At 35.0% G+C, this 10508-nt stretch overlaps 1 protein-coding gene and 1 long non-coding RNA gene across 3 annotated transcripts; one reads left to right on the top strand and one right to left on the bottom strand.

The window, feature by feature from the left end:
• Positions 1-290: 290 nt before the first annotated feature.
• Positions 291-8120, top strand: LOC142171536 (uncharacterized). 2 transcript variants are annotated; one of them, XR_012701178.1, is made up of 3 exons: positions 291-950; positions 5127-5366; positions 7513-8120. It is a non-coding gene; the product is annotated as an uncharacterized LOC142171536 (long non-coding RNA). The 2 variants fall into 2 exon arrangements; XR_012701177.1 differs by lacking the exon at positions 291-950 and adding an exon at positions 1816-1951.
• Positions 8121-8288: 168 nt separating this feature from the next.
• LOC107777772 (acyl carrier protein 1, chloroplastic-like) lies at positions 8289-10228 on the bottom strand. Its single transcript, XM_075234247.1, has 4 exons — positions 10042-10228; positions 9521-9634; positions 9291-9410; positions 8289-9035 (listed from the first exon to the last, which is right to left on the bottom strand). The coding sequence occupies exons 1-4, from the start codon at positions 10141-10143 to the stop codon at positions 8910-8912; spliced, it is 462 nt and encodes a 153-aa protein (XP_075090348.1). The 5' UTR covers positions 10144-10228; the 3' UTR covers positions 8289-8909.
• Between the last annotated feature and the right edge of the window lie 280 nt (positions 10229-10508).

Raw genomic sequence — 10508 nt, 5'->3', positions numbered from 1 at the left:
GTTTTTCGACCAACAGCAGAGGCAGTAGAGTTTCTTTTTAGGCTCTGTTTTTTTGCTCTGTTTTTTCAGTTATAGACTTATAGAGTACAATGTCCTCTTTGTCCGCCCGAGGTTAGGGAGAAAGTAAAAGCATTTGTTGAGAAGAAAAATGTGACAAAAACTCAAATGAATTATGAAGCATCGGTGAATCTAATTGATGAAGATGATGAAATGGATGAAGAGGATAAAATTGGACCTCCGCCCCTCACCCCCCAAAAAACAAATAACTCAAAAGATATCTTCAAATAGTTCTAGTTGGTCATCCACGGCATGTACGGTGACAAAATGTCCTCTCAATCTTTATTTCTCAGCAAAACAACAAAAAAAGGGAAAATGTGATTCTAGTTCAGGTTTAGAAGCCAAAAAGATTTTGAGGGATCGCGCCGTAAGTGCCTTTATAGCATGGATGTACGATGTGTTAACTACAAAATTTTTGAGAAATTCATTGAGGCCGTAGGACAATATGGCCCAGGAATGAAGCCTCCTATCTATCATGAAGTTAGAGTAACTCATCTTAAAAAATAGGTGAGGAAGATAGATAAAATTATTAAGGAGCATAAAGTGGAATGGAACAAGTTTGGATGTTTCATTATGATGGATAAATGGACAACACAGAATGGGAAAATGATCATAAATGTGTTGGTGAACTCTCCAAGAGGGAGTGTTTTTCTTGAATCTTACGATGCTAGCAACTCTTTTACGGATGGAAGCAAAATGTACAACTTGTTTAGAAAGACTATTGATAAAATTGGAAAGGAAAATGTTGTACAAGTTGTTACCGATAATGCTAGTGAGAATGTTAGTGCAGGTAAGATGATGGAAGCTATGTATCCACACATTTATTAGACTCCATGTGTTGCCTATCAACTTGATGTTTGGTGACATATTCAAGGAAAACCCATATGCTTCAGGTAACTTTAATATAGTTATCTTTAAAGCTTTAACTTTATTTATACTTATGTCCTATTAAGTATTAACTATAAAATTGTTATTGTTACTTTTCCAGTTTTCACTAAGGTCGTCAAGATATATTCTTACATCAGTCAGAGGCCGTTGTTGAATTTGATGAGGAAATTCACAAATGAAAGAAATTTGGTGAGACCGGCCAAGACTAGATTTGCAACTACTTTCTTAACTTTGCATAGTTTTTACTTGCAAAAGAAAAACTTGTGAAAGCTAGTTCTTTCAAATGAATGGAAAGATAATAGATACGCAAAGGAAGCTGCGGGGAAAGAAACTGCCAAAGTTCTTATTTCTCCATCATTTTGGAATGACATCGTTCGGGCTCTTAAAGTTGGTGGTCCTTTGATTAGGGTGCTTCGTATGGTGGATGGAGAGAGAACCACCAACGGGCTATCTTTATGAAGCTATGAATAGAGTCAAAGAGACTATTGAAACGTCATTTGAGGGAGATGTTAGGAAATATGAGACAGTTTTTGAGATTATTGATAGCAGGTGGTCGAATCAACTCCATCGACCTTTGTATGCAACATGCCATTTTCTGAACCCGGAATTATTTTACAAGAACACTAGAGATGACACTTTGGATTCAGAGGTGTGGGTTGGATACCATCAATGTCTTGAGAAGTTGGTCCCCGATTCAGCGATGGTAGATCAAATAGGGGAGGAGTTTGGTAGGCACTCACAAACAGATAGCCTATTTGGTTTACAGGCGGCCATTAAAGCAAGTGACATAAGGTCGCTAGGTAACTAACTTTAATATAGATATCCTTATAGCTTTAATTTAGTTTTTTTGATTTATACTTATTAACTTTTAAAATATTTTTCTATAGTTGAATGGTGGATGCAATTTGGACATCAAACTCCAAACTTGCAAAAGTTTGCCATCAAAGTATTAAGCCTAACTTGTAGTGCATCTGGATGCGAGAGAAATTGGAGCGTATTTGAGCATGTAAGAAGCATATTTATTGTATTAATATATTTTATATTGTATTATTATTAGTATCTATTAATTAATCTAAACAATTTATGCGCAAATTCACTCCAAAAAAGGAATAGGCTTGAGCTATCGCGTCTCAGTGATCTAGTGTATATTAAATACAATAGAACGTTGAGGTGACGTTATGAAGCTTGCGATACCAGTGATCCAATTTTGTTGGATAACATTGACGAGGCAAATGAATGGTTAACTGAAGCCCCCCAAAATCATGAAGATGAACAAGTGTACGTAGGAGATGATCTTGATTGGGGTACTGTTTCTATGGTGGCTGGAGTTGAGGAGAATATCTATGGTCTTAGAGGGAGTTCTTCAAGTTCAAATTACAAGGGAAAGGGAGTAGCAAGTTCAAGCCGGTCTCTAATTGATGAAGACTCCGAGGATGAAGAAGATGATAGCCAATATAATACTTACATTCTTGAAGTTCTAGAATTTGAAAATCTTGAAGAAGAATAGATGTTGCTTGTTTTAGACTTTTAGACTTTAGTTTATGAATCTACTATGACTATCTATTGAGTTTTTAATTTTTGAATTTATATATTTATTAATATATTATTGCTATTGAGTTTTTAGTTATATATATAATATTTTATATATATATATATATATATAATATTTTATGTTTTTGTATAAATTGTCGCTTCACATCAAAAAGGCGAGCGCTTCGCTGCACGCCTCTCGCCTCAGTGAAGCGGGCCCTCGTCGCTATTTGTCGCCGCACGCTATCCAAAACACTGGTAACGGATTTATTTGAAGAGTCACAAGAAAGTCTACTTTGTAAATAGCTTTGGAAACCAGGAGAGGTGGATAAGGGGTTTCAAAGTAGTGAATAATGTCAGTAGCAATCTGGAGATTACTCTTTTGCTTTATGCTGATGATTCTTTGGTGTTCTGTGATGCTAATGAAGAGCAAGTTAGACATCTGAGGTTGATCTTATCTGTCTTTGAAGCTGTCTCAGGGTTACATGTCAACTGGAGTAAGTCACAGGTGTACACAGTTAATGAGGTCACCAACATTCAAAGATTGGCAGGGGTGCTAGGTTATCAAGTGGGAAATCTCCCAACAACATATTTGGGGATGCCCTTAGGAGCAAAAAATAGATCTCTAGAGTTATGGAATGAGGTACTGGAGAGGTTTGAAAAGAAACTTGCTATATGGAAAGGTAATTATATCTCTTTGGGAGGGAGGATTACTTTAGTCAATAGTGTGCTAGATGATCTTCCTACTTACATAATGTCTCTTTTCCCACTTCCTGTTAAAGTTGAGAAAAGGGTGGATGCTTTAAGGAGGAATTTCATATGGCAAGTGAATAAGGAGAAAAAGGCCTACAATTTGGTAAAATGGAGCACTTTGCTTAAAAGCAAGAGGGATGGAGGTTTGGGAATTAGAAATTTGAGACAACATAACAAGAGTTTGCTTATGAAGTGGCTATGGGGATTTTCTCTGGAAGATCAAGCTTTATAGAGGAAGGTTATCCGTGAAAAATATGGGGCAGATGGAAGGTGGTGTACAGCAGGAGCTTCAGGATCCTATGGTGTAAGTGTATGGAACTAAATCAGAAATTTATGGCCAGGACTTATTAGCAATGTCAGTATCAAAGTGGGGAATGGCAATAAAACTTCTGGAATGATGATTGGATTGGTAATGGACCTTTTAAAGAGGCTTTTCCAGATTTGTTCACTATAGTGCAGCAACCCCAAGCTACCGTGGCTGAGGTATGGAGTATACGGGGATGGAATGTTACGTTTGGAAGGTTCCTCAATGACTTGGAGGTTACGAGACTGATTGAATTCTACAAAATGTTGGATGGTTTTAAGGGCACCACAGAAGAAGAGGATAGGCTTATATGGGAAAGAAACAACGGAGGAATATATACTGTAAAGTCAGCATATGGAATTTTGAATAGTTCTGGCCACATGAACAATGGGACATGGCACTGGAAGCACATCTGGAAGGTGAAAATCCCTTTTAAAGTGGCTTGCTTTTGTTGGCCTGTCGTCAAAGAGGCTGTTCTAACTCATGACTGTTTAATGAGGAGAGGAATGCTTATGTGTTCCAAATGTTTCTTGTGTGGAAAAGAGATTGAAACAAATAGTAACCTCTTTATACATTGCAAAGTAACTAGTAGGCTGTGGTATCTTTTCATGAGTATGAAAGGTGTGAAATGGGCAATACCTAGGACAATTGCAGAAATGTTAGCTTGCTGGAATGACCAAGGTATTCTACTGAGGCAGAAGCATTGGCGGAGACAATTTGGTTGGAGAGAAATTCAAGGTGCTTTGAAGATAGAGCTAACACTGTACAGAAGATCAAGACGAATTGTATATTTTTGTTTCACTTTTGGTGTAAAGAAGCTCTGGTGGAGGATGTAGAGTCTATAGTGGATATTATTGGGTCTTTGTAACTATCACAAGTTTGGGTTTGCATTTTGTTATTTTTCGGGGGTCTTGTAACTATCTGTAACCTATAGCATAATCTTTATGCTAAAGGTTTTTCTACTTATTTTATAAAACTTGTTACCTTCTCAAAAAAAAAAAAAAAAAAAAAACTAGAGTGTCATCCTTTCTTTATTAGTTTCAGATTAGTATTCCAGGTCCTATTACTTATATCCTTGTAGTTTCTCTTCTATAATCCGTAGATTTGGATTTATTGTAAATTTCACTGGATAAACTCTATTGAATGTTGAAGAATTTCTTTGGACGATGCATCCAGGAATTGATAATCGATGATCTAGCTACCATATTTGGCATATTCTAACAGTTAACATTTCTCTTGATAAATTCCCCATAAATGAAAATAAAGAACCAAAAAGTCAAGTTCTTATGGAGATGGATCTTATATATCCCTTGGGGAACTTACTTTTGTGCTAACTGATGTCTATTAACAGAAATATGTTGCTTACTTAGAATTTGTAAATCCTTGTTTGTTGTTGTGCTTATAGAAAATCTGAGTTTGGCTTCTTAATAGCTTTAACATAGCTGGACAACCTGGGTTATTTAAACCGAATGGCCTCTCTTTTTTGTCTTTTTCTTTAATGGCCTTCATTTTGTCGATAATTTGAGATAAATCTTGCAATCTGCTTATCAAGTATTCTCTAATGTGGTTATTCTTCTTTGTCATTGAGAACCAGGTTTGTCTTCGAGAACTAGATAATGAAATGTCAAGAAAATTGTTGGGCTTGCTTAACAAGTACAGGGAAAGTGACAGATCATATTATCAATTAAGTTATCTTGTGAGACAAGGTGAACAGCCTAGAGAAGGATACTTCCTGCTTGCAAATCTAATTGAGGATGCAGTTGCTGGTGCAAATGGTTATCTTGATTGGATTATGCAACTTCACCGGCAAGTCCAGCAAAATGCATAATTTAAGGTAATGACAAGGGGCCATTTGCTAGTATTTTATGTGTTCTTGGAAATGACATCTGAACAGATTGCTCACTCTATGTTAATCTAAGTGAACCAACACTTGCATGTTGCATTTTCAGTTTCTTATACCTCTATGTTCCATAGGGTTCTACCAAAAATTTGATAGAGTTTGGTAGTTCCTAATTCTGATCCATCAACACTTGAAAGCTATCACCAACAATCTAGTAAGCCAGCTCCGTCGCATCTTAACTAGGATCATTACATAATATGACGTGTCTGTCATAGACCAACAGTCTTGAAAAAAGAAAGTGCTCTCTTCTTTATTTATTTATTTATTTATTTATTTATTTATTTTTATGTTTGTGTTCAGACTCCACTTGTGGGATTCCACTCGTTTTTTTTTTGTGTTCAAATGCACTAGGTCAAGAAATATGAAAGGCGCTCTACTGAATGGAGGTAACTTTTATAAAAGGGTGATATAGATATATGCACATAGAAACATCTTGAGTTCTGCTAACTACAAGGGAATATCCTTTTGGTCTGTGTCATGCGGTGCTAGTGTTATTTGTTGATTTCTCCTGCATCAGAAAGCACAAATTGACATTCTATAGTTTTCTGTCTCCTGTCCCTTTTCCCTTGTTATATTTCAGTTTTAGTTGCATTACATTTAATGTCATCTTTAGGAGTTTTTGACTAATATTGTCCCTTATCTTTGAGGGTAGGTCTATTTTGGTCCCTTAAATATAACCCTGAGCATATTTAGTCCCTTAAGTATGCTAAAGTGGAGCACCGTTAGTATCACTGATACAATATGTTCAAAAACTAACGGTGTTACCCAACTCTCTGATTCATGAAGCAAATCTTCTGCTCTGAAGCAAAACGTTTACTCTCCTTTTATTGGATAACACAAATTATCACTTTAATAACATCTTCTAAAATTTTGACCTTGAAAATATCCCCTTCTGTGCCAGTTTTCAATGAAAAAATGACACTGTATAGCCGTTGTAAAAATAATGCTGAAAAAATATATAAAATTTGTATATTTTTTTGTATATATATACATTTAAAAATTTCGGTTGATTTTTCCAAAAATAAAAGTTAAAATTTGAAAAAAATAGAGCTGCCAAGATCACTTATAGGCATATTATTGAAGCAAACGAATAACCTGGTTGTATTATCACTTTTAGCCCGTGCCTGAAACTATTTACATCCGGTAGCGGAAAAAGTATTTAAAATTTGTATAATTTTTGTATATTAACATACAAAATGTATATATATATATACAAAAAATATACAAATTTTTCCATCTCAAAAACATATACATTTTTTCGGCTATTATTTTTACAACGGCTATACAATGTCATTTTTTCTCATTGAAAACTGGCACAGAAGGGGATATTTTCAAGGTCAAAATTTTAGAAGATATTATCTAAAAATGAGTAATTAAAGTGATAATTTGCGTTATCTAATAAAAAGGTGAGCAGAAGCAAGCTTCATGAATCAGAGTTGGGTAACACCATTAGTTTTTGAACAGCATACTTAAGGGACTAAATATGCTTTGGGCTATATTTGAGAGACCAAAATAGATCTACCCTCAAAGATAAGGGACAATATTGGCCAAAGATCTAAGACAATATATACATAGTAATTAATATTAAACTCTGTGTCGTTTATTGCACAAGTATAATGTGGAAAATGAAGAACAACATAGGTAAAGTACTTAAGAACAGGATAGATAAAATACTTCTAACTGCATATTTAAAACTGTACAGTTTACTTCCTATGACTGGGATTTCAGAGAATTAACAAACTTGTTCACCTTTTTCATTTCTAACGAAATAACTTAATGCGGTAACTTATGGAGAGTGAACCTTATTATAACTTTTACTTGGTTTTTCATTAATTGATGAGGTGTTATGACCTATTTTTACATGCCAATTATTAAACATTATATCTAGTGATTCTATGAAGTACAAGTTACTAAATAACAAGCCAATAAGGTTGAATTGACATTTACTGCTTTCAGTTTGACATGAATGACGAATAACTTATTCGTACACAGTTTCTTATGTGCTTGCAAGTTGCACCATCAATTCCTGGTTACTTTTCTGGTTGCAGTCCTCAATTTTATCAGTATTCTTTATTTCCAGTTTTCTTGGTCCGCTGAGCTGTTGTTCTCCGAGGACATTGGAAGTGATCATTATATATGGTCTGCCGGATGAGCTAAAGCTTTCATGTAAGAAACTCTGCTATTAGTATGCCTTGACACTGCTGATTGCTTCATTTACCTGATTTATGATGTAACATTAACTCGATGAACTACTAGAGCTTGCTTCTCAAGTTGGAATCATTTCGAAAATATGCCTGGACCCGAGGACCCGTGTTGGAGCATTTTCGAAATATTGGAAGAAGGGAGACCCCATTTCCTAGCTCTACTGCCTGAGCATGAAGGTCTTTTAATTTGTTGGTTTCTTGGTTCAGAATATTATTAAATTGAACATTTGTGGAGTTGATTGTCTTTCCTCTTCTTTTTGGGTGGGATAGAACGTGAGTTTGCATGCGTTCCTGGGACCTTTTTACTTAGATGTAGGTAGGTATGAGGTTTTGTACATCGCATTCTTAGTTGGGGTAACCCAAAATTTTCCTGCCCAGGAACAATTTTGTATTTGCTTAAGCGAGTAGCGCCAGGAAACTTCTGTAAGGAGGAATACGTTACGATATTCAAAATGCCATGAAATTTGTTTATTATTTTGGGTTATACTTACTGGAATGAGGATTAAGCCAATATATTGAGGCGGAACTAGGATTTGAACTTTATGGGTTCTGAATTTTAGAAGCATGATTTCAAGTGCTAATGACTGAGATTTAAATTTAATGTGTACATATATAATGAATTTATTTAATACACTGTTTGAGAAAAAGTTGATTTGGTGTTGGCAACAGACCTATCAAAAGCGTTATCAGTACAGGCATTAATGCCAACATAAACGATGCTATCTTCATAATAAAACCTCTTCCACAACATCAGAAATTTCTCTCAAGTTTACAAACCTTGAAAGAAAAGGCTATATATTATAGAGGAACTTAGGACTCCTTGCTTGTATGCCAGATTATTAGAAAAGATGATCAAGGTGGTATCATAAGCTGAAGACGAAAACTAATAGATTCCCATTTTCATGAATAGATCCCTTGTAATTTAGACCATTCCGCTGGCTGCTACCAAATTGAGAGTACGACGAAGAGAAATGACGACGACAAAGCAAGAAAAGAGAACTTTGCATGACTCATGTTTTCCCTACCCTAAAGAAAAAAAAGGAACACTCAATTAGATCAAGACTAACTTTGTCACAAATCTTGAACTGACGATATTACTTACGAAAAGAGTCAAACGAAACACTTTTATTTGCTTGTTATTGATAAATGATACAGCAAACCTTAAAAGGATGGATAGAAACTCCCACTTTAATTTACAACTAGGAAATGAGTTTTGGCCAAGTATGTCTTGTATCGAATTGGACAAATTTCAGATTGTTGTGGCTGAAGCTTATCAATTTTCAGCTGCTTTCACTTTCTCGATCAAATCAGCAGCATCTTGGACAGTGGCAATGTTCTGAGCTCCCTCTTCTCCAATTGACACTTCAAATTTCTCTTCTAAAGCCATCATTATTTCGACCTATTCAATTTTAGAGTAACTTAACATTAGATTAGCGACATTGTACGTTAAGTAAAAGCAACTAACTTATGTAAAGTAAATCTACTGTCAATGTGGATATGTTGTAGTAGGGTAATCTACTTTATTCTCCATATTACTGATAATCCCACTCTTTATGTATAGCTCTTTTAATGATCTGATAATATAATAAAAATTCTTTTACACCGTCAGAATATAAAAGTGAAACTCTATATTAAACTTGTAGAACATACGTACAGTGTCAAGGGAATCAGCACCCAAATCAGCAAACTTAGTTTGAGGAGTCACTGTGCTCTCATCAATGGAAAGCTGCTTGGCAATTGTGCTTTGGACAATATCCAAAGTTTCAGGTTGAGCCTGTTGAAAATGATGCATGCGAAATACCATTTCTTTTAATTGCTTAGTGTTAGAGAAAACTGAAAAGCTAAAGAAATTCGTTTCGCAGGAAAATAAACTCAGTGTCTTACAATTGAGCATGAAATTTGATTCTTGAAACCATGGGAGAATTTGGGTGATTTCGTTGCTGCTCCGGAGATTTGAATGCTTGGCACAAGTCTAAGCCCACTTACTTTTGAACCAAACTGCGAGTTTATTTAAAAATAAAAATAAAAAGGTACTGGCAACTCTTAGGAGTTAGGATAAATAAAGTGAAACCAATAATTTTCGAAAGGGGTCATCTTTGGTTCGACCGACCCGCTCGACCATAATAGATTATTTTGGGGAGGGATTTCTAAGCTATAAAAATTAAGGAAGAGTAGGTTTTGATATAATAATGGATTTAAAATTTAATCAGTGGGTGCGAAATACTACTACATCATTATTATTTAGGGTGATAAGATTAGTAACTTGAAAAGTAATAGTAAAACTTCCATGCTATACCCTGTTAAAAAGCAATAATAATATTTTTCTTTATAGTGTATATAATTAGTTAAATCCATTTTAAGTAAAAATGGATGAAAATAGAGAGCACAAAATTAGGTGGACTTACATTTTTGCCAAGGTTGAATTGCCTAACGTGGCATTGTGTTTTAGTAGAACTGTAAAGAAGGGTGGCAGAAGGACCTGCTGAAGTAGAAACAAGGGAAGCCATGTGAAGAGATATTGGGTTAAAGGAAAAAAAGCTATAAAAGAGATTTAATTTCTATTATATTTGCTTGTGACCGAACTGCTTTAGTTTGTTCCAAATTTATATACTGAAAACGGAAAACTTGCATCATATATATACCTGTTTTGTACTGGGGCCTTTGGCACTACTTGAATTGAATGGCGATCTTAACAAAACTTTTAGCGTTTTTGCCAGTTAAAGTGGCGGTCCACACTATGCTTCTTGTTTTTGAGTGCTAGTAATCTCCAAAACAACATACCAGACCGGATTCTAACTTTTTTCGCTTGCGGGCGTCTAAGTGTTTACCCGTAAAAAAATACAGTTAAATTTATAATATGATTTATAGATAA

Source organism: Nicotiana tabacum, chromosome 17, assembly GCF_000715075.1.
Source record: "Nicotiana tabacum cultivar K326 chromosome 17, ASM71507v2, whole genome shotgun sequence".
Taxonomy (NCBI): Eukaryota; Viridiplantae; Streptophyta; class Magnoliopsida; order Solanales; family Solanaceae; genus Nicotiana; species Nicotiana tabacum.
Note: the sequence above shows the minus strand (reverse complement) of the source record. Positions and strands in the feature narration are given on the sequence as shown.

Bases quoted from the DNA above. Each gene is read 5' to 3' on its own strand.
- LOC107777772 (XM_075234247.1), bottom strand. From the start codon at position 10,143: ATGGCTTCCCTTGTTTCTACTTCAGCAGGTCCTTCTGCCACCCTTCTT. The intron at 9,411-9,520 runs GTAAGACACTGA...CATTTTCAACAG, and splicing joins ATCAAATTTCATGCTCAATT to GCTCAACCTGAAACTTTGGA. The intron at 9,036-9,290 runs GTACGTATGTTC...AAAATTGAATAG, and splicing joins GTGCTGATTCCCTTGACACT to GTCGAAATAATGATGGCTTT.